This window comes from Monodelphis domestica, chromosome 8 (assembly GCF_027887165.1).
Source record: "Monodelphis domestica isolate mMonDom1 chromosome 8, mMonDom1.pri, whole genome shotgun sequence".
NCBI classification, from domain to species: domain Eukaryota; kingdom Metazoa; phylum Chordata; class Mammalia; order Didelphimorphia; family Didelphidae; genus Monodelphis; species Monodelphis domestica.
The window spans coordinates 21,664,962-21,689,213 of record NC_077234.1 but is presented as its reverse complement, the minus strand read 5'-3'; the positions used below and the strand labels follow the sequence as shown (position 1 = coordinate 21,689,213).

Genomic DNA, 24,252 nt, shown 5'->3' with positions numbered 1-24,252 from the left:
CAATGGAATCGTGCATTGGCTATGGGAGAGGGAAAGGTGGTGGGAGAGGGGAGGGGAGGAAAGCAAAATGATCCTTAGAAATTTCTTGAGAGAAGCAAGTTCACAGATGTTATGTATGGCCAAACAGGGAACACCCATACACCCAGAGGAAATGGAGGGAAAGAGAGAATGGAGAGAGGGAGGAGATGGATCTTCCCCTCTTTTCCCTTTGGGGAAAGTAACCCAGTCTTGTCTCCCTGAGGGATATGTCTCTTGAGAGAATGATTCTGTGAGGTAGAGGACAAGAGGTGGAAGGGAAAGCCCCAGTAGGATGACCTCCTGTCCCCCCAATCAGGAACACCAAGTGCCAGTTCTCTTCAAAGCCCTGGGTTTGTCCCTCCTCCGAGGAGAGGTGCTGTTCCTTGGATTAGGCAGTTTGGATCACTGGGATCCACAGGTTAACCCTCTTTTGGGGAGAGCTATGATCCCCCCAACCTTTGATGGCTCCAGTAACTGACCCAGACCTAGCTAGCTCTAGCTGAACTGATAAATTATTAGGGATTAACAAGGGAGGAGTGGGAAGGGTATTGTGAAGATTCAATGGAACTCTGCCGGGATTGGGAAAATGAGTAAATTGTCAGCCCCGCCCATCTGTAGATCTAATCACCCAAAGTGTCCACATCCCACTCAATCCTTTGGTGGGAGATCCGTGAGCCACAGGCACTCTAGTGGTGACCAATCAGAGGGGAACTGGGGGAGGGCACAGGAGGGGACTCCAAAGAGAGTGTATTTAAAGGGCAATGACAGCTTCCTGACTTCAGTTCTATCCAGAGTTCCTGTTCTTGGAGTGGAGCTAGTGGAGAACGCGCTGACTGACCCGGAGACCCTGTTCCTGGCCAGGCTCTTCTGATATCTCTTTGGACTGCCGCTGCGGTGAGTGAAAGGTTGGCTCTTAGCTGTTGGGTTTCTGAAAAGACTAGCCTCAGGAGGGACTGGCCCAGGCCGGTGGCCTGCAGGCGAGGCCTGCGGGCTAAAGTCCCCGCCGCACTGAGCCGGACCGGGAGTAAATGACTTCCTGCCTAGCCGCCCTCCGAGTTTCTTCCTTCACTCTTTCTACACTGACTTCCCGGAGACCCTGTTCTTAAAGCATCCAGTGCGATCTTTGGGATAAATCGGCCCATTCCCCGCACGGTATCAATTAGGTAGGAGGTGACCCGGCGCTGAACACTTGGGCCCTCTGGCGCACCCGCCCACCAAGGTGTTGGCCCCGGGGCTGGGAGAGCCTCGACCCCCTGCCAGTCAGCTTGGAATTCCGGAGTCGAGAACAGGTCAGGGAGAGAGCCTGGAGCGAAGCCTCCAGAGCGATTTCTCGGCAGACAGCTTTCCTCAACGTGCCAGTCCGTGTGTCTTAGTCTGAGACATTCGGGGGTTCATCTCCGGAGACACCCAATCTGCTTCTGAGCCAGGAAATGGAGCCGGTCCTTCCTTTGCAGTCCTCCCCGCTGCCGCCATCACCTCGGAGCCTGCGCTTCGTGTGGCTGCGGCCCATTCCAGATGCAGACGGTCATTAACTTTGTAAAGAGGCGCCGCTCGGGAGGGGGCGGCGGGAGAGGGGGCGGGGACGACTATGCGGAGATGGAAAGTGCTTCAGGCTTGGCCTCCTGCTCTGGGGAGCCGCCAAAATTCAATCCTATACTGTGCTGCTCCCCGTCTCCAGGCTGGGGACCGATCAGTATTGAAGCTGGGGTGGAGGACAGATTCTGGAGTGCGGAGCGGGCTGGATCCCCGTGGCCAGCGTCTTGTCTGTCTTCCCTGAAAGGAAAGTGCCTTTGAGTCCCTTTTTGGGAGGGAGGGGCCCGGACCTCAAATTCTTATTTCTTCCTGACCTTGACCATCCTCCCCATGACTAGGTCATTCCTCCCATGTGCCCCCTACCTTAGTTTCCCCCATCTGGGCGTCCTTTCCCCAGACTTTTTGTCTGTTCCTTTACTTGTCTGTCCCCGCCCCCCTCTCCCCTCACCTTCCCAACACCATGACCTCCCCCACCCCGCCCACTTGTGCCTTACTCTGCCTCTGGGACTTTGCCCAGTGAGCTGAAGCCCCAATGGGGGAGGACAGCAGGACTAGATCTGGAGAGACATCACAGCCCCACACCACATGCCCACCAGCTTCAGACCAGGCCCGGACTTCGGGGACTCCTTAGGTTCCCTTAGCCTCCTTCCCTGCCATTCAGAAGGGGCCAGCTGAGGGGTGCCACCGAGGAGCACCAGACTGATGCCCCAGGTGGCCAGGCCTGGGAGACAACCAAGGGCTCAGGTCGCTCCTCCAGCCCGAAGTGTGCCTTGTTGGTTCTACATCCACATTTGTCCCAGCCTGGTGAAAGCTGACCACTGGGCCTGGGGCCACCTGTACTGTCCTCCTGGAGGCTATAAAAGTTAACTTTTGATGGATGAAGGCTGCAAAGCCCCAGAGTGATTCCATTTTACAAAGAAGCTCTCCTTGGAACAGGAGTCTTGGCCAAGCCTCGGTTGGCCTGTTCTGTTCTGCCCTTGGAAAAGGGATTCCAGCCAAATACCTGCATGCTGGTTTGGTGTTGCTCAGTGATTGGCTGATGACTTCACAGGGCTTTGACAGCTCTTAGAGGTGGGTTCTGCCAACATGGAATCTAGAACCCCAGAACCTGTGCTTAGTGGGATCTGGAACCCCCAATAGGCATCAGGTAGCCTGTCAGGTTTGGGGTTTCTAGATTCCATAGACAGAAAACACAGGCCATGCTCGGCAATCTCATTTACTACAAAGAACAGGTGATACATTAGAAACTCTTACAGGGATGCTTCCAATTTGAGGACAAGCTGTTTGCCAATTGGCTCTGAAAGTTAAGCCAATAATATCTTTCACCGAATTTGGAAGAAATCACTGCCATTAGCTTCCCTTTTTTATGGAATCTCTTCAGTTCTGTCTTAGAAGAGCAACAGGGCAAGGAACAGGGTTTTAAGTGACTGGCCCAGGGTCATACAGCTAGGCAGACTCTGGCTGCCCATCATTAGCCTCTACTTAGCCTCCTTGGATTCAATCTCCTGGGGAGTCCCTCACTTCCATCAAGGCCCTGTTGAAACCCCCTTTTCTGTGAGTGGCCTTTACAGGCTTCTGCTAATGCTTTTCCCTTTGTTCGGTATTGAAGCTGGGGTCGAGGACGGATTCTGGGGTGCGGAGCGGGCTGGATCCCCGTGGCCAGCGTCTTGTCTGTCTTCCCTGGAAAGAAAAGTTCCACCGATTCCCTTTGGGGGGGGGGGGAGAGGGGGTGGAAGGGCGCTGGGTCCTGCGGGAGGGAGGGGCCTGGACTTCCAAACCAAACCAAACCCTTGTTGCGCCCTCGCCTAGACGCCATCCTCGCGGTGACTTGGTAGCTCCTCCCAGGCGCCCCCTACCTCACTTTCCCCCACTCGGCGTCCTTTCCGTAGGCTCAGGTTTGACCTCTTTTGTGTTCCTTTACTCACCCCCTCCCCCTTCCCCTTGCGCTGGGGATCCCAATACCGTGACCCCCGCCCACTTGTGCCTCACTCTGGCTCGGTACTTTCCCCAGTGATCTGAGGCCCCTCTGGGGGAGGCCAGCAGGACTAGTTGTGGAGGGACATCCCGACCCCACACCGTGTGCCCACCAGCTTCAGACCGGGCTGGGACTCCCGGAGCTCTATTGTCTGTTTCCCAAAGCCTTAGCGTCCTTCCCTGCCATTCTGAAGGGTCCGGCTGAGAGGCTGGGGGGGGGGGGAAATACCCCGGGTGGCCAGACCTGGGAGATAGCCATGGGCTCAGGATGGCCGCTGAACCCTTGGCTTTGGCCATGAGAGGCGCCCGTGCTTTGGGGAGGAAATAATGTCGAACAGGAGCGTCTGGAAGGACTTTCCGGGAGCAGCTCTTCAGTTGGCAAGGCAGTTGGGATGCAGATTTGCTCCTCTAGCCCGAAGGGTGCCTTGTTGGTTCTACATCCACATGTGTCCCAGCCTGGTGGAAGCTGACCACTGGGCCTGGGGCCACCTGTACTGTCCTCCTGCAGGCTATAAAAGTTAAGGTTTGATGGATGAAGGCTGCACAAGGATTCCATTTTACAAAAAACCTCTCCTTGGAACAGGAGTCTTGGATCAAGCTTGGTTGGCCTGTTCTGATCTGCCCTTGGAAAAGATTCCAGCCAAATGCCTGCCTTTTGGTTTGGTGTTAAATGATTGGGCTGATTTCACAGGCCTTTTTTATTTTTGGAAGAACTCACTGCCATCAGCTTCTTCCCTTTTTTATGGAGTCACTTCAGTTCTGTCTTAAAGAGCAACAGGGCAAGGCACAGGGGGTTAAGTGACTGGCCCAGGGTCATACAGCTAGGCAGACACCCAGACTCTGGCTGCCCATCATTAGCCTCTACTTAGCCTCCTTGGATTCAATCTCCTGGGGAGTCCCTCACTTCCATTAAGGCCTTGTTGAAACCCTCTTTTCTGTGGGTGGCCTTTACAGGCTTCTGCTAATGCTATCCATCCATTCTAAAGATCTGGTTGTTGGCATGTTCCTTGAGTGAGATCAGGGTTCAGCCCCAGCTCTTATCAAGGAAAATAAGGTATTGTTTTTGATAAGATGGAATAATCAGCAGTTCTTGGACAATTCAACAGTCATATCATTGAGGCTGAGGGGTCTGGGAACAGAATTCAAATTCAGACTAGTGGTGTCTAGGGAGTTACCGATTTGTGTAATTGAGTCACTGAGGCATATTGAAGCTTCCGTGTACCTGTACTATACCTGTACCTATTGTATGGGCCTCTATGATTGATTTGTGTGCCGGCTTCATGAGAAAGTTTTGGGCTTGGCCTATAGCTATGGTTTTGCTGGGAATTATGTACCTGGAACTACGTTAACCCATGATAGTATTTTGGGATTGGGTTTGAGTGTCTGATCTTGGTGATGTTTTGGGAAATGAGGGTACATACATGTGTTTTGCTCTTGCATTATTTCTTGAGACTAGGGAATAATAATCATGTCAATTCACAGGTAAGGGGCATTGATGAAAGGAGTCATGCAAGGGGGATAGAGTGGGCAGTCATGTCTCCAAGGACCACTCTGGTCTCCCCAGCTACCACGAGTGAGTCTGTCAAGGCTTCCTGGACTGATGGCTCCTAGCACTTGAGGGCACAATGAATGGTCAGGCTTTGTGCTTCCTGTGTCTGGCACTTAGAAAATGCCCAGTAATTCCTACTGACTTCAACTTAAAATACACACAAACTCCAGGAGTCTTGGCTATGCAGGAGAATAAAAATGTTTTTAAATGTAATTGGGAGTCTTTTAAATGCACTTCAGTTCTGGCTCTGGCAGTATCACCTATTCTGGAGTCTCCAGTTTATTTTAGGTGGTCGTGATCTGTTTCTCATTAATTGCAGGCATTTGGTGCTTAGTGAATTCTGGGTCTCTTATTAGCAACTAGAAACTATTTAAAAATCAGTATTTGCAAATGACTCAAAGTATTTTTTTTTCTTCACAGGAAATGTATAAGTTTAAGGCAGAACTTACATGCTCCATTTGTTATAGCATATTTGAGGATCCTCGAGTCCTGCCATGCTCCCATACGTTTTGCAGAAAATGTCTGGAAAATGTTCTTCAGGCATCTGGGAACTTGACTTGTCCTGCTTGCAAGCGTATAATTGAAATCCCTGCCCCTGGCATTGAATCTTTGCCCATCAACCTTGTCCTGAGGGCTATTGTTAAAAAATACAAGCTGGAAGATCCCTCAGATGTCATCATGTGCCCTGAGCACTCCAGCCAGCCGCTCAACGTCTTTTGCCTGCGGGACTACCAGCAGGTGTGTGGCCACTGCCTTACCATCGGCCAGCACCAAGGACACCCCATTGGTGACCTTTACCGTGCCTTCAAGGGAAGGGAGGATCTCTCCGAATACTTTGAGCAGTTGTTTGACACTGTCAGTGACTGGGACGATACCTGGTTGCTCATTAATAAGTTAGAGAATGAGAAATCCCATTTGGAGCAAATGGTCCACCCTGATAATGAAATCCTCTTCCACTATTTGAAGGAGCTTAGACTTTTCTTGGGCCGAAAAAAAAAGGCTTTAATGTCTGCCTTGGCACAGAGACCTCTTGAGATTTGTTCCAGGGAGGAGGAGGAGGAGGAGGAGGAGGAGGAGGCGGCCGAGGAAGAGGAAGAGAAGGAGGAGGCATTTGCGGCCTTTGGGGTGGTGGAGAGGGACTTTGAATACGTGGAGATGTTAGAGAATGAGAAATCCCATTTGGAGCAAATGGTCCACCCTGATAATGAAATCCTCTTCCACTATTTGAAGGAGCTTAGACTTTTCTTGGGCCGAAAAAAAAAGGCTTTAATGTCTGCCTTGGCACAGAGACCTCTTGAGATTTGTTCCAGGGAGGAGGAGGAGGAGGAGGCGGCCGAGGAAGAGGAAGAGAAGGAGGAGGCATTTGCGGCCTTTGGGGTGGTGGAGAGGGACTTTGAATACGTGGAGATGGAATGGCAGGTGGAAATGGCCTTGGGGGAGGCGGGGGCTGCCTCGTGGTATGTTATGATGTACTTGGAGGAGGTTTTAAGGTCCTTGGGGGAGGTGGAGGAGGCCTTGAAGGAGGGCAAGGAGCAGGAGGAGGAAGAGGAGGAGGAATCAGAGGAGGAGGAGGAGGAATCAGAGGAGGAGGACTAGGAGGGGGAGGAGGACTTTACAAAGATTTTCAGTACTTTAATACTGATAGTTATTTCAGGGATGTGATCAAGGAAAATTATGTATTGTTTTTTAATAAAAATGGAATAATTGATCTGTTGTTAGACCATTCAATCATATCATCAAGGCTGAGGGGTCTGGGAGCACAAGTCAAGTTTAGACTGGTGGCTTCTAGGAAGTTCCTGAGTCACTGAGGCATACTGAAGCTTGATATATTTGTCCTTATCACTTGGGCCTCTCGGGTTTTCTGTTGACTTCATGAGAACAGGCTTCTGTGAGTGGGGAAGTTTTGGGGCTTGATCTGCCACTGCAGTATTGCTAGGAATTATGTACAAGAATAAAAGTTAACTCGTCTTTTTGGGACTGGGTTCGAGGGTCTGATCTTTTGGTGGTGTTTTAGAGACTAGGGTACAAGTGATTTGCTCTTGCATTATTTCTTTTGAGACTAGAGGGAATAATAATCATGTCAATTCATAGGTAAGGGGCATTGATGAAGGAAGTCGTGTAAAGGGGATAGAGTGGGCAGTCACAGTCCACTCTGGTCTCCCCAGCTACCACGCATGACTCTGTCCAGGCATCTTGGTCTGATGGCTCCCAGCAATTAATTAATGCCTAATTCAGTAAGGTCTAAAATCTGTTGAGAGAGCCTGGAAATTCTGGTTTCCCTGAGCAAGGACTGCAGTGCTGAGAGCTGCAGTTCCTCCTATCCCCAGCCCTACCAAGATTGGGATGAGAATTGGCACTCTGACCTGATATGGCCTGACTAGTCAGCATCCCTTCAAAGTGCTCCCTACCTCTTTCCCCTGAGTCTCTGTCTCAGGATGGCCTTCCTGTCTCCATCGCAGCAGTAGCCTTCCTGGTCAAAGACGATAACAAACTTACACATGGCCAGCCACTTCTCATTGCCACCTCACATGCCATTGAGAGTGTCCCCCTCCAGCCTCCGGTGGGCTGGCTGTCCCATGCCCAGCTGACCAATTGCTCCTCCTGAACAAGGCTCAATTGTCCTTCCAAGTAGTGTCCACCCTTAACCCCACCACACTTCTCCCCACCCGGGATGACGGCTACTGAAATGCATTCCTGCCAAGAGATCCTTGTGGAATCTGCACGACCTGACCTTAAGGATGTTCCTCTAGCCAATCTGGACCTTCTCTTCACTGATGGCAGCAGCTTCCTATCCCCACAAGGTAGGAGACCAGTAGTAGACCATACTGGCCATATCATCTGGGACGTCTCCCTCCCCGAAGGGACCTCAGCACAGAGGGCCAAGCTGATTGCTTTGGCAGCAGTCTCTCATGCAGCAAAGGGTAGGCGGGTCACCATTTAGACAGATAGCCGCTACACCTTCACAACCCTGCATGTGCCCATATAGGGGGTTTGTCACTTCAGCTGGGAAGTCCCTGGCCCACCTCGAAGACATCCAGGATCTCCTTGCAGCCATCTGGGAGCCCCGTGCAGTTGTCCACACCCCTGGACACCAAAGTGGCTCATCTCTCCCTGCCATGGGAAACCGGCAGAGCAGACTAGGGGGCTAAGGCAGCTGCAAGGCGGGACTGGGCCCATACTCTAGTGCTACCTATCCAGGCCATCTCAGAGCCACCGGGCCCCCCATCTCCCATCCTGAACCTCCCACCGGCCCTCCACAATATTTGGACAGTGACCACCAATGGATAAAAGGGAAGGAAGGACAGCCTGTTGGGTCTTTCTTCCAGGATCCTGCTGGTAACTTGTTTTTACCTAGAATCGCTGGCCAACTTTTGACCACCCACCTCCACCATCTCACACACCTGGGTGCTAACAAATTCCATGAACTGCTCCGGAAAGGACAGAAAGGCCTTCCTGACAGAGTTGGTCAGCAAATGTACTGCCTGCCAGCTGACCCGGCCAGCAAACTCAAACTCACCCTGGGACCCGCCTCCACGGCACCCGACCCTGTGAGCATTGGGAACTTGATTTCACTGAAGTGCAGCATGGAAAATTTGGATTCCAGTACCTCCTAGTTCTTGTAGGCACCTTCATGGGGTGGCCCAAGGCTTTTGCAATGAAAACTGAAATTGCCCATGCAGTTGCTGAAATCTTGCTAGAAGGAATAATTCCCTGGTTTGGGGTGCCCTCCTCCCTAGGATCAGACAATGGCCCTGCATTTGTGGCCAAGACTACAGGCACTGGCAGGGGGTCTCGGGGTCAAATGGAAGTTACACTGTGAGTATAACCCCCAGAGTTTGGGGCAGGTAGAATGAATGAATCAGACCCTAAAAGAGATTCTTACTAAACTCTCTTTGGAGACTGGCCAGGAGTGGGTGACGCTCCTTCCCCTAGACCTTTTTAAGGCCCACAATACCCCTGGGCCCCTCTCCCTTACCCCTTATGAGATCCTTTATGGTTCAATCCCCCTCCCCCCATTCTCTCCACTTTCCCAAATGCAACCCCCGGTAGCCCCTCATTGCAGGACTTTGTTCTCTCCCTCTCTCAGATTCAGTCTGACCTCTGGCCAAGGCTCCAGATGCGGTTCCAACCTCCTCCCCATAACCCTCATCCTTTTAAACCCGGGGATTGGGTTTGGGTGAAGTGACACTGCAAGGCAAACCTTCAGCCACCATGGAAGGGCCCCTATGTAACCCTTTTTGTTACCCCTTCAGCTTTTAATGTCGAAGGAATCAGCCCTTGATTTACCACTCCCATGTGAAAGCCACAGACCCACCAAAGGCTACAGAAGTCTAGACAGCCACTTCCTATCCGGACACTCCCCTGAAACTCAGACTTCAACAGAGAGCGACAAGACCTGCTCACTTCAATTACTTCAATTTTCCCCCCACCTCTTGTTTCCTCCCTCCCTTGTCTGGCTCCTCTCTGTTCTCCAGGGTGGAACCTCTCACCAGCCTTGGAAGTGAACCCTGACATCTCTGGAATCCCCACAATTGGCACAAACTGTGTTGAGCAACCAAGGACCCACTTTCTCAGTCCCCAGCTGCACAGTGATTTTGGCCGAGCATTGCGAGGGGAGTGGAAAGAGGACCCTCTACAGGGACGTTCTCATCAAAGGATCTAAAGGACCTGGCCTTAATGGGGCTCTACATATGTTCTAGTTCTAACCCCGGGAGGTCATATTGCAACCAGCCAGGTCACTACCTTTGTGCCTACTGGGACTGTGTGACTCTTGCGAGTGACGAGGCCTCTTACTGGACCATAAAAACTGACCGGTTCCTGGGGTTGAAATTGATCCCCAACACAGGATGCACATGGGATTGGTTTCTCTACTTCTAAGTGGACCCGCTGTACCCAGCTAAACCTGACCATCCTATGCCCAGATGACCAGGGGTGGCTCCTGGGGCACACCTGGGGAGTCCTCAATATGAGTCTGGATATGACCAAGGGGGATTTTTTACGATCTGCAAAGAACCCGCCACCACCCCAGTGGCCTTGGGGCCGAATTTCATACTCAACCAGAACCCCCCTTACCTAACAGCCCCCATCACCTGAATGCCCCTCCACCCCCCTTACCTAAGAGCCCCTGTCCCAAGACCACCCCCAGACCCCTCCACCCTGATCACCCTGTTGCAATCAACCCCTATCTTCCCTTGTTGCAAGCCTCCTTTTCAGCCCTTAATCACTCCTCCCCTAATCTCACAGTGCACTGTTGGCTCTGCCTAGTCACATCCCCGCCCTATGAGGCTTTCAGCCTAAATGCCTCACAACATCTCACAGGATGAAAACCCACCGAAGTGCCACTGGAGGGATTCAGGCCCTGAAAACCCGGGCCCTAGCTTAACCCTTTCAGCAACTGTGTAGTGGGAAAATCAGCCAGCCCGACCCCCGCCTTTGCTCAACTGCAGCTTATCCCTTAACCGGAAAATCCCTTATCCCACTTGCAGGGGCGCACTGGATATGTTCCCGCTCCGGCCTATAGCCCTGTGTCTCCCCTAACTCCCTCACTGACTACTGCACCCCCATCACAATAGTACCCCAAGTGATCTACCTCCGCAAGGCAGTCTGAGGATACAGCTAGGCTAGAATCCTTTATTAACTTCCTTGAAAGGTCCCACGCCTCCTTAGTCGAGGTCAGCCTTCAAAACCGAGGAGGCCTGGACCTCCTCTTCCTTAAGGAGGGGGCCTCTGTGCAGCCTTGGGTGAAGAATGCTGCTTCTATGTTCACCATTGGGGGTTATCAGGGACTCCCTGAGCAAGCTATGAGAAGGTCCAGAAGCCTGGCGGAAGGAGGAAGAAGCTGCTGGCCCCTGGTACGCCCACCTTTTTAACTCCTCTCCCTGGCTCACTACCCTAGTCACATCCCTCAGGGCCCCTTACCATCCTAACCCTACTCTTGACATTTGGCCCCTGCATTCTCAACCACCTTGTTCCGTTCCTGAAAGATCCGCCTGGATGCCGTCCAGGTGTTGGCTCTCCAACCCCCAGCCACCAGCCCTGGGCCGAGGGCTATGAGCTGCCTAAGCGGATGGGCCTTCCCTCTGTCCCCTAAGACAAAAAGAAGTGGGGAATGGAGGAAGCCCAAGCAGGAAACTGCTGGGTCACGGCAGCACATGTCATTGCAGAGCATCTGGCAAACAGACCCCCGGCAGAGAACACGAATGTGTCAATGCCCTGGCCGTAGATTCCAGGGGAAACCTATGGGCTATGTATGCTGGTGGGTGATAGAACTCTAATGCTGAGCTCCCCTGGGGCGCACCAGATCAATAAACCACCCTTTTGCTTGATTGCATTGTCTACGGGTCTTCCTTGATGGTGGGTGGTGGGACCCTAACAGTGGGTGTTTATCATGTCCCATCCATGGAGGAAGGATTTCCACTTCAGTATGAGGGTTTTAGGATTTGCTCACAGTACTTTTTGCATGTATTTTCTCATCTTTGCCACAGTTGCTGAACTCTATCCACAATGCAGTTTTCTCTATCCAACAATACAGTCTCCTGCCCACAGATGTACGAGCCCCCCTGTGTCTGGCCTCTCTGAACTGTTCTAGTCCCATAAAAGGGGATCCTTTGCATGAGGATCACATCTCATACCTGGAAAGTGCTCCCCCCAAATAGCGGCCACCTGTCAGAAAGCCAGAGCCTGTTTGGCCCTGAGCCCAGCCCATTGGTTCAGATATTCACAGCCTCCCCTTGAATGGGTCAAAGTTTTGCCAAAGTCAAAATGATGAAGCAGCCTTTTGCCTGAACAGAAATGGAGGCCGACTTGGCAAGAAGCCACACATGTGCCCCAACCCAGAGCTTTTCTATTTGTATCCTCTTCATTGTCTCCAGGCAAGACAAGCAAATAAAAAGCCACTTTGAGGTGTCAACATGGAATCCAGAAGACCCAGTTTATTTCCCAGGGTGGTAGAAACCCAGGTTTGGACCTTGTCACTGGAGAGTTTCTTCCTGATGGAAGGACCTACTTCACCAGAGAATAGACATCCCAGTAGTTTGGGTGGAAATGGCTAATCCCATCCAATATTAAGTATCTCTTTTGTCCCAATGGTTTCTCCCCCAGGTAAAGTCCTTTACCAAGATGGCCCAGCCCTGGCCTGAGTCTTTCCCTTTTGTGTCCATTGTGAAGCATCAGCCCCTCACTGTTATTCCTGTCTGGAACTCCTTATTTTCCTTTGTTACCATTGTAAAGTCAGTCATCCTAAGCCCCCAGGTTTCATCTAGTGGTAGTCTCTAAGTTACCGAGAATGACAATTGTCTTTGTGCATTATCATCTATTGATATACCCTCATGTGGCGTTGAAGTCCAAAGGCTGAGGCACAGAGTTTGTGGCACATGGGGTATGGGACCCTAGTTGTTACGGGAGGTGCGGTTGTAGCCTGGTGTTGGTGTTCATGCGCAGCGGCAAGACCTTGACATCGTTCATCTTCAAAGGTGGTGGCGGCATGATTAATATGGGCTCGCCAGCTGCTTCTGTCAGAGGCAGCGAGTTCTAGTTGCTTTGGTGTAATGCCAGCCCACTTCAAGTTTGACTTTAGCTGATCCTTGAATCTTTTCTTTGGCTGGCCTTGTTTCCTGAGTCCAGCTGACAGTTCACCATAGAATACCTGTCTTGGTATTCGCTGTGGGTCCATGCCCACTGTCAGGAGGCGAAGGTCGACTAGTGAGCCACCCAATCGGTATTTGATGTAGACGCCCAGGTCTAGATCCATCACAGCATGTTGTAATACTTTGGTGAAAAATAGGTTGAATAGTACCGGAGCAAGGACACAGCCTTGTTTCATGCCATTGGAAACGTTGAAGCGATCAGAAGTCTCTCCACCAGATAGGACTTCCCCTGTCATGAGCTGGATCAGTTTGATGAATTTTGCTGGGCAACCAAGCTTGCTGAGGATCACCCACAATGCATCCCTGTTCACTGTGTCGAATGCCATTGTCAGGTCTATGAAGACAATGTAGAGACTCAGGTTCTGCTCAAGGCATTTTTCCTGCATTTGCCTCACCGTGAAGGCCATGTCAATGGTGCTACGATCTGGTCTGAAGCCACATTGTGATTTAGGCAGGTTCTGCTCTGAAACAGATGACAGTAGTCTGTTGAGTATAACACAGGGGAGGATCTTTCCAGCAGTGGAGAGTAGTGAGATGCCTCTGTAGTTGTCACAGGCTGCTCGTGAGCCTTTGTTCTTGTATAGGGCTACGATGGAGGCATCTCTGAGTTCTGGGGGCATGTCTTCCTCTTCCCATATGCTGGTCAGCACTATGTGGAATGCCTGGAGCACCTTTCCATTTAAGGCCTTGTACACCTCGGTTGGGATCCCGTCTTTACCAAGTGACTTGCCTGCACTCATTTGTTTAATGACTTTTTGTATTTCCTCTATTGAAGGAAGGATGTCAAGTGGTTCAATGGTGCGGTTTTGGGGGCTCTGGTCAAGGGCGCTTTGGTCGACTGAAGAGGGTCGGTTGAGAAGCTGACTAAAGTGTTCTTTCCACCTGTTGCTGATGCCTTTTTTATATTTAATGAGAGTGACACCCTCAGGGGATAGCAAGGGAGTGGTGGTGGGTTTTAATAGTCCATAGACAGTCTTGAGGGCACTGAAAAATTGTTCGTAGTTTTTTTGTATCAGCAAAGCACTGGATTTCTTCTGCCTTTTTTTCCCACCATCAGTTTTGCATCTTCCTGATCTCATACTGTGCCTTGGCTTAGAGAGACTTGAATCTGTCCTTTTTAGGAGCAGAGTTTGGGTTATTTTGCCACTCCATAAAGGCTTTGTTCTTTTTGCTCAATAGGTCTTCAATAGCAGTGTTGTTCTCGTCAAATCAGTCCTGGTGATTGCGTTGTTTGGGGCCTAGGACTGCCTTTGATGTTTCCTTCACTGCGTCTCTGAACTGGTTCCACTTCTTGGTTGAGCTTCCAGTGAGTGGTCCCTTGGCAGACAGCTTGTTGTCCAGGCAGGACTGGAATGTTTGCAAATATGATGGATCTCTAAGACGACTCACGTTGTATTGTAAAATGCGCGAACTGTCTGGGCGCGTTTTGGATGGCGAGACACAATGAGCATTTGAAGAGTCACTCTAACCAATCGGTGGTCTGTCCAGCATTCAGCTCCTCTCATGGCTCTGGTGATCTTTACATTCTGGATGTCTCGCTGGCGTACAATGATGTAGTCAATGAGATGCCACTGTTTTGATCGTGGGTGCATCCACGTTGTTTTATTTGTTCGCCATTCTGAACACAGTGTTCATGATGGTGAGTTCGAACTCTGAGCATTTGCTGAGTAGCAGTAGGCCATTGTTGTTCCTTTTGCCCACACCGTGTTTTCTGAGCACTCCTTTCCATCTTTCATGGTCCTGGCCAACGCGGGCGTTGAAGTCTCCCAGTAGTATCAGCTTGTCATTTGTGGGTACTGAGTGCAGGACGGCACTCAGGTCAGAGTAGAACTGCTCAATGGCCTCCTCTGTGCTGGTCAGTGTAGGGGTTGTAACAAGGGAATCACTTTAAAAGACTGATATATATTAATTTAAGGTCGCCAAGGAATCAGCTATGTAATTCCTAATTGAAAAACTCAAGTCAGCCGTCAGCCTTTTTTGGAGTTTAATTACAATAGGAGTAAGAAAGGAATTAGAGATAGAGAGAGAGAAAAAGGGAGAGAAGGGAATAGGGCTTAAATACCCCTTCTGTTTAGGCTGGGCCAAAAGGCCCAAGCCCTTAGATAGCTGGGGCAAAGAAAAGAGATCAGTCCCTATTACTCACGTGTCCAAAAATGGAGAAACAGTCTCAGAGGCCCCCACCTTCAGCTTCCTTCAGAGCAAGCCTTCTCAGAGCCCACAGGAACCACACCGACCCCACTCTCCTCAACCCCCCTCGAGTCTTCAGACCCCCTATCTTTAAGGAAAACCCTCCAAGTTCCTCCCCTCAGTTCTCCCATCTACCAATCACTCTTCATCAATTTCCCTGTGCCAATGGAGGCTCTAGCTTAACCCAGGACCGCCCAGAGGTTTCTGGCTTTTGCACATGTCTGTTGAAGGTCATATTTTCAAATGATTAAATCTTTACTCCTTTGCTACAGCCCTTTCTAAATCCTGTTAACTTGAGTATGGTAGAGATTGGAATAATTAAATTTTGATCTAGGCTGCAGCCCTTACTCAATCCTATTAGGACTGAATAGGGTGGAGATTTATTCCAAGTATCTCCATTGTATCAATTCTAAAATCAATCAAGACTCAAAGAAATTCCTGTTCTATGCTCAAGCATAGGTCAAAGTCCTTTCCATTGTTCAGCAAAGGGTTTCTGTCCTAAAGTAATCTTAAGAAGGGAAGAGAAAGAACCTCCCATGCCAATGGGGTTCCCATTCCAATAGACTATCAGTAAGAAATTTTCCAAGTATGAAATATCCCAATGGTGAAATTTCCAACATTTATAAGTCTAAGGAAATTTGAGGTTTACAGGGTTAAGCTCCCTGACTTTAATGGCTCTTTGGAATTGTCATCCTCCTATGTTCCGCATTTTCAGGGGTCAGTGACCACAGCAGACAGACTTCAATCCTCAGATTGAACAAATTATATGTTCCATCGTATGTGGCCCACAACTGTGTGTTGAGGCCTACCAGCACTGAACCCCTTTTTTTGCCCTTCATTAAAGAGTGATCTTGTTTTGTGTTTTTTCCCAGTCAACAGAGGAGTCTTAGAGAGGGAGAGAAGGACAACCAACCAATGCTGGTCCACACGGTTTGCCGATACTGTTTACCTAGTGGAAATGACCCTAGCCAGGCCACTGACCACTGGGCCAAAGGGCCAGTTTCCACAGCCTCCGGGATGGGCTCCTACAGGACTCTCTCCAAAGGACCATCATACTCAAGAGAAAAACAAGTGAGTTCAGTTCCTCCCCAAAGGGATGTCCCAAAAGTGGCTAACTATCCATCAGGGTGGAGAGAAGTCGATCTTGGTCCACTTTCCGCTTTTCTTTTTGGAAGCAAACAAGGCAGAATGTGGCAAGTTCCAGAATGGAGGTTGAAAGAGTGCATCATAGCAAGGGAGGTAGAAGGGACCTGAGCCCCCCTCTAACTGACCTCTGTTGTCCTGCAGGTAAGAGACCTGGGGGAGGGATGTGTCCAAGGCCACACTCTGAGGTTCTGGGGGAAGTTTGGGGAGGCAGGAGCTGAAAGACTGAGGAAGTCTCTTTGCAGAAGGATGCCTGAGCCCTGAAGGAAGGGAGGGATGTCATCATGTACATAGAGGCTCTGAGCCTGGGCTAGGGAGAGCAAGAATCCATGTTAGCAATGGGGAGCAGTAGGAGCAAAGAAAGAGATGGGGAGAGAGAGGAGGACATGTACAAGCAGACCATAGCAAGGTGTGCAATAAGTAGCCCTGCATGACTAGAGGGCCTAACTATGGTCAGTGCCAAAGCAGGAGGTGGTACTTGATGCAGTGGGCAATAGTGAGCTTTGGAAAGTTTTTGAGGCGAAGAGTGGCAAGATTGGGGTGGTACATTAGTAAATGAAATCAAATTGTGAGATAGTTGTTTAGAGTCCAAATTGTTAGAGCCCTGATTTTGTTTTAGGAATCAAAGATTCCAAGGTGAAAAAATCACCACTCACCCCTTTGAAGTTTTTTATTTTTAAATACTTTATTTAATTTAATTAGTCAATTAAACCATCTTACTCTCCCACTTCAGTCCCTCTCTGCCAGTGAGAATACCAAAAAAAACAAAAAAACCCCAACCTATTACAAATAGGTGTAATTAATCAAAACAAGTTTCCATATTGGACTATGTCCAAGAATCTCTTTCTCTAGTGCTGCATTTGAAGCCCTTCGCTTCATCACAGGCCTCTCCTGATTGGTCCTTGCTCTGATAACAGTTGAGTTCAGTAATATTCTATCATGTTTATATCATCATTAGTGGTAATTATCACTAGAAAGGTAGATCAGTGGAACAGAGACGATATAGAACAAGCAGTAATAAAGATTATAGTAATCATACATTTGATAAAAGTATAGAGCTAAATTTGGGGCTAAGAACTCACTGTTTGGTCAAAATTAGCTCTAGATCTAGGCCAATAGCTTATACCGCTTGGTAAGATAAGATCAAAAATGTATACATGACCCAAGCACAAAGGAAGCAATCATGAGCCAATCAGAAGAGCAGGGAACATCTTATGTATCAGATTTAGAGGTAGGAGAGGAATTTATGAGTCAACAAGAGATGGAGAGAATTGTGAAATATAACACGGATCATTTTGATTACATTAAATTAAAAACTCCAAAATAAAAACTTTCAGCAACATGATAGCCACCATGTGAGATTTAAAATAGTGAAGCCCATAAACTATAGTGAGTTAAAATGGTGGAAGATATAAATTGTGATAGATATATAAGAGAGGGTGAGTAAATTTGACCGCAGAAAATATGTTTCACTACAGTGTCTTAGTTTTTAAATAAATTATAAGGTGGTCGCCAGGGAAATATTCCCAATTATTCAATTACCCAAGTCAATTGTGTTTTATAGAGATTTTAATTAATACAAATGTGGAATTAAAGAAAAGAGAGAAAGAGAGAAAAAGGAAATAAGTATGAAGGGCCTTAAGTCAACACGGCCTAGACCTGAGTCTTAAGAGAGAGAGATCAGTCAGTCAGCCTTTTAACACTCACCACAAAGTCTGCTTAAGCAAGGATTCTAGTGACACCAGGCCACCATCATCTCAGCTGCTTTCATCAGCTCCCTCCTCCATCTGAATGTTTCAGAATCAGTCCTTCGTCAATCTGAATGTTTCAGAATCAGTCCTCCTCAATCTGAATGTTTCAGAATGACCTTCAGCTCTTCTCTGAGCTCTTATTTTTAAGGGCAAAATCTCCTATGTCACCTCCCCTAAGTTCTTCCATCTACCAATCACTGTAGATGTTTTCCAAAAGACAGCCCATTTTGAATTCACAGCTGAGTAGATTAATCTCTTTAGTAAATCAGAAAAAAAAATGCTGCTGTGTTGACTAATTTCATTAAGAGAAAACCTCTGAGTAAGTTTTCACCTTTTAGGTCTAAGTAGTTTACAAGTTGCTCCACCTTTATAGGCACTTAGCATCCCATTGTATCAATTCCAAAAATAGGCATGGCTCAAAGAACTCCTTTCTTTATAAGTATGGTTTTCAAGTACTTTCATTGTTTAGCAAGGAGTTTTCTGCTCTAAAGCATTCTTAAGTAGGGGTGGAATAGAGGTCCTCCCATAGCAAGGAGTTTTCTCCCCTAAAGCAGTCCCAAGTAGGGATGGGGTAGAGATCCTCCCATAGCAAGGAGTTTTCACATTCAAGTAGAGTTCTCACTATCTGGTAGGGAATTATTTCAAGTAGAAAATTGGAGGATTCCTCAATGTGGAGTAAAATTTTTAACATTCATAAGCCTGTGAAATTTTAAGGTTTACAACCATCCAGTGCTTCCAGTCAAGGCAAAAATACTACAAGCACCCATGCAATTCAGCATCTACTACTATCAAGCAGTGAGATGTTGCAGTAGGATAGAGTGCCAGATCTGCAGCCAAGAAGATACATTGTCCTGAGTTCAAATCTAGCATCAGCCACTTACTAGCTGTGTGACCCTGACTAGCTGTAAGCAAGTCACTTACCTCTGCCTCAGTTTCCACATCTGTAAAATAAGCTGGAGAAGAAATGGCAAACCACTCTGGAATCTTTGACAAGAAAACCCCAAGTAGGGTCAAGAAGAGATGGACAGGACAAAAAAATGACTGTTCAATAACTATAAAGCAACAGAAAACTTGAAATATGGAATTCAATGTGCAAAGGATGTAGGTTTTCTGTCAAGAACAACTTACCCAGAAAAACTGAGGGTGATACTATATGGGGAAAATTTTTTTTTAAAATATGAAATAAAGAACTTCCAAATATTCCTAAGGAAAAGACCAGAGCTGCAGAGAAAATGTGAAGTTTAAACCCAGGAGTGAATAGAAACCTAGAAAGGTCAACATGAATGGAAAGAAGATACACATATTTCCTCTGAATCCTCAACTAGAGGAGGTCTGGGAGTGGTTATCACTTGGCAATCTTAAGAAGGGAAAGAGAGAGGAAGAGGAACTTCCCAGGGGGAAGGGAAAGGGAAAAGGCTAGGGAAAATATCAATTTTTTTTTTTGCATTAAAGCAATCAATAGCTTTATTAAGGGAGATGGGGAACAGGTTGACACTTGAACCCCGCCCTCCTCTGAACTGGTCCAAATAAAGAGGGAAACAGACACAAAAAGGGTTGGAAACAAATATTCATTTTACTCAATAGGAAATAGTAGGAGAAGTTAAGAAGGAGGTAAGGAGAATTAGAGGAAAAGGATGTTGGAGGAGGGATTAGTCCTTAGCCAAACAAACTCTGAGGATATACAAAATACTTTTTGGAGGAGGCCAAAAATGGGAATCTGAGGGAATACTCATAAGTTGGGGAACAAATGGCCATGTTAAGGTATATAAACATGCTGGAATAGTACTGTTGACTTCGAAAAACACAGAACTATTAAATAGTCAGAAAATCACTCTTCGATTAAGGAAAGGGGTTCAGAGTGACAGTAGACCTCTTCACAGAGCTGTGCACCACAGGCCCACTCTGGTCCTTAGGGACACTGACCTCTGGGAACGCCAACCAGGATAGACTGGACAGTTCCAAGGAGACATTCAAGTGGGCAAGCTTGAATACCTTTCTAGGTGAAACATGGGGGCTGAGGATGAGAGGGATGGTTGATTGACTTTACAATGGTAACAAAGGAAAATGAGGAGTCCCAGACAGGAATAATAGTGAGGGGCTGAGGCTTTACAATGGCCCCAAGAGGGAAGGGCCAGCCAAGGCTGGGTCATCTTGGTAAATGCTTTGGCCTCAGGGGAGAAACCATTGGACTCTGTCACTAATGGTGGGAAAGCCTGGGGGTACAGGGATGGGCAGTTGGCATGGGGGCACTCCCCAAAGTCGGACCATTGCCCCCTGTGCCAGAGAAAGGTAGGCAGTCTACCCGTGGCACATTTTGACAACACAACAATTTACACACACACACACACACACACACACACACACACACACACACACACACACACACACTCCCCCCCCAAGTCTTTAAGTCTTTCAAATGTGGCGGGTTCTGCTGTGCCTCCTTCAGCCTCCTCTCTCCAGTCTTTGGTCCTGCACAGCCTCCTTTGCTGCAGCTTCAGTGCTGCAAGAGAAAAACAAGAGACACACATTCTTTAACAGGACTTGTTCAGCTCCCCATAGACTGGTCACTAGAAAGATTATCCGGGGCTGACCTTAAACCTGCCGTCCCATGTTATTAGTTCTATTCATGTCTTTTCCACAGCAGTTATAACATCATGCAAGCTACGGGCTCCACGGAACGATCGCGTCCACATCGCAGGCTATCCAGGACTTGTAAACCCCCAAATGACCCCCCTGTGTGTGGCCAAGATGGAAATGCTGTCTGGCACCAAGTAAAGTCTGACTAGACCATCTACCACCCCCAAACCCCATTAAAATGGCTCATGGCAACGTCAGCCCTCAAACAAGTAAAAAAGTCCAATTTAAGTTTCAAAATGGAAAAATGAGCTCCCCAAATTCTCAAGATTGAAAATGCTTCTGGGGTCAGCTGGGTAGCTCAGTGGATGGAGAACCAGGCCCAGAGATCGGAGGTCCTGGGTTCAAATCTTACCTCAGACACTTCCTAGCTATGTGACCCTGGGCAAGTCACTTAACCCCCATTGCCTAGCCCTTACCACACTCTTCTGCCTTGGAGCCAATACACAGTATTGACTCCAAGACAGAAGGTAAGGGTTTAAAAAAAAAGATTGAAAATGCTTCTAACTTTCCTTAATTTTATTTTATTTATTTATTTTTTAGGCCTGACTCTCAATCCACTGAGCCACCCAGCTGCCCCCTTCTTTACTTCTTTGAAAGTACAACCCATATAATTTTCTTTCCAAACATACAATTGGGGTTACTAAGGAAAAGCTTAGAAAGGACCTTTAACTCCTATTACCTCTCCAATTCCCTTCTCTTTCACTTTTTACTCTCATTTACTTTGGGTTCCCAAAAGGCATTTCTCCCAGCTTTGCCTGAAACCCCATTTGGCCTAAGGCTAAAGAGGAAATTCCTGCCTCAGTTGAAAACCTCAGGGTTTCCTTTCCATTTAAAGCAATGCCTTTTCCCAACAATGTCTTGTCATTTTACAACACAATAACCAAAAAGGAACTTTCTTTACTCCAGAACTCACACTCACACACACACTCACACACACTCGGGCACCAACCACCAACACCCCTTCTCCCCCCCCAAACCTAGCCAAGCTCCGAGCTGGTAGCCATCTTGAGCTAGACTCCACTTTGGCCATACCTTGGGACCATCTTCTCTGAACCTTCTACTGCAACAGCCCCAAACCTTGAAAATGTGACTTGCGGAGATCTTTAGGGGGTTCCTTGGGTAACCGGTTGCCCTGCCTCTTCCTCCTTGGACCCCAGACATGCTGTTCCCATTCCAGCAGCCCCCAGGTAGGCTCTGGACTCTGAGGCTCTCTGAGGGCCCCCTTCATGAAAGAGTGGGTCCCTCCCACAGAACTCTTAAATAGCTGAGTCCTTTCTCTAAGAGCCACTTCCCTGACCTTCTGCTAACTGGACTCCTGACTTACCCCAATCGGCCTTCGTGGGAGGCTCAGACAGCTGGGACTTCGGATCTTGGTGGGGAACCTCCATTTGTTGGCTTAGAAAAACACAGAAGCCAACCACACCAGAGTGACAACTCTGAGGAGCCATTAAAGGTGGGGAGCTTGAATACCTTTCTAGGGGAACATGGGGCTGAGGATGAGGCAGCTAGTTGAAGGACCTTACAAAGGTGACCAAGGAAAAGGAGGAGTCCCAGACTGGAATAGCAGTGAGGGGCTGAGGCTTTACCAGGGACACAAAAGGGAAAGGTCCAGGCCAGGGCTTCACCATCTTGGTAAAGGACTTTGGCCTCAGGGGAGAAACCATGGGACAAAAGAGACACTTAACATCTGAAGGGATTAGCTATTCCCACCCAAACTACCTGAAGGTCTATTGTTAGTCTGAGACCCCTGAAGTAGGACTTTTCCTCAGGGAGGAACTCTAAGTGAGAAGGTCAAACTGAGGCTTTCACCTTTAAGCTAAGTAAACTGAGGATGTTTAACTCTTTCTAGGCCACAGTTTGGGGGCTTCTAGATTCCACGTTGACAGTTTTATGCTGGACTCTTCTCAGGGAAAGGACCAACCAAGATGTTTAGACTGTGATGAAACATGTGGCTCAATTCCTGATCAAGAGGCGAGGAAGTCAGAAAGCAGAATGAGACACATTTTTTTTATTTAGACACAGATAACCCGGACCTTTGTTTTCCCTGACGCTACATACTGGATGGGGTTTGTTTTTCTTGTGTCCTTAAGAGGCCAGGATGGTGGAGGGAGAATTTGGAGTAAGAAAGTGAGAAGGGCTTTCTGCTGAGTAAAAGAAAATAGTTTAAAAAAAAAAACCAAAATTGTTTGTCTTTATAATGTATATTTACCCAAATTGTCTTTGCTCTTTGGATTACTTTATTATTCATCACTTTGCAAAAGTCTTCCCAGGTTTCACTGAAACCATTTCCATCCTTTCTTATGGCACAATAGTGTTCCATTCCATTCACTACCACAGTTGGTTTCCTCATCCCCTCACTGAGAGGCATCCCAGGATTTGTCAGCCTTTGGCTTAGTTTCCTTTTGACTACAAAAAGAGCTGCTTAAAATCTGCCTCTCAATTTGGAACTATGCCCAAAGGGCGACAAAAGAATATCTACCCTTTGATCCAGCCATAGCACTGCTGGGTCTGTACCCCAGAAAGATAATGGACAAAAAGACTTGTACAAAAATATTCATAGCTGCGCTCTTTGTGGTGGCCAAAAACTGGAAAATGAGGGGATGCCCATCAATTGGGGAATGGCTGAGCAAATTGTGGTATATGCTGGTGATGGAATACTACTGTGCTAAAAGGAATAATAAAGTGGAGGAATTCCATGGAGACTGGAACAACCTCCAGGAAGTGATGCAGAGTGAAAGGAGCAGAACCAGGAAAACATTGTACACAGAGACTGATACATTGTGGTACAATCGAATGTAATGGACTTCTCCATTAATGGCTTTACAATGTCCCTGAACAATTTGCAGGGATCTAGGAGAAAAAAACACTATTCATAAGCAAAGGATAAACTATGGGAGTGGAAACACCGAGGAAAAGCAACTGCCTGAATATAGCCGTTGAGGGGACATGACAGAGGAGAGACTCTAAATGAACACTCTAATGCAAATACTATCAACAAAGCAATGGGTTCAAATCAAGAAAACATCTAATGCCCAGTGGACTTACGCATTGGCTATAGGGGGTGGGGGGGGGGGGAAGAAAATGATCTGTCTTTAATGAATAATGCTTGGAAATGATCAAATAAAAAGAGTAAAAAGAGTAAAAGAAAATAGTTTTAAAAAAACCCAAAATTATTTGTCTTTATAATGTATATTTACCCAAATTGTCTTTGCTCTTTGGATTACTTTATTATTCATCACTTTGCAAAAGTCTTCCCACCTTTCACTGAAACCATTTCCATCCTTTCTTATGGCACTATAGTGTTCCATTCCATTCACTACCACAGTTGGCTTCCTCATCCCCTCACTGAGAGGCAACCCCGGATTTGTCAGCCTCTGGCTTAGTTTCCTTTTGACTACAAAAAGAGCTGCTTAAAATCTGCCCCTACATATCTAGTCTTCAAGGCTTTCTTTGGTTTCCTTGAGCCATCGATTGCCCTGTGGGTGGTGTCACACTGGCTCAGTTCAGCAACTTCTAGGGACAGAGTTCCAAAAAGCTGTCCAGAAGGGTTGGACCAATTCCTGGCTCCATCCAAAGCATATTAACGCGCCCATTTGCTGACCTCTCATCCAACATGTATGTGTCAGGCTCTACTTCTGGTCAATTTTGCTACTCTGATGGTTGTGAAGTGGAAGCTCAGAGTTGCTTTAGTTGCATTTTCCCATTGATGAGTGCTTTGGGTCCTTTTCCCCATGGATAGGAAGAGTCTGTTTCTATCTATCTGTCTCCTTTGGCCATTTATCGGCTGGGATTCCATTCGCTTCTCAACTCCTTG

The 24,252-nt window shown here is 47.9% G+C and overlaps 1 protein-coding gene across 2 annotated transcripts in view; it reads left to right on the top strand.

Annotated features, from left to right (window-relative positions):
• The first annotated feature begins 618 nt into the window (after positions 1-618).
• Positions 619-24,252, top strand: part of LOC130455922 (tripartite motif-containing protein 59-like) — a 54,615-nt gene continuing 30,981 nt past the window's right edge. Inside the window, exons 1-2 of one of the 2 annotated variants that reach the window (XM_056808251.1) lie at positions 619-912; positions 5,495-11,400. In XM_056808251.1, the coding sequence (XP_056664229.1) occupies positions 5,498-6,670 (1,173 nt within the window). In that variant the 5' untranslated portion in view covers positions 619-912; positions 5,495-5,497 and the 3' untranslated portion in view covers positions 6,671-11,400. Of the gene's footprint in view, positions 913-5,494; positions 11,401-24,252 lie in introns of those variants that run through there. The other variant, XM_056808253.1, reaches the window with a different exon arrangement.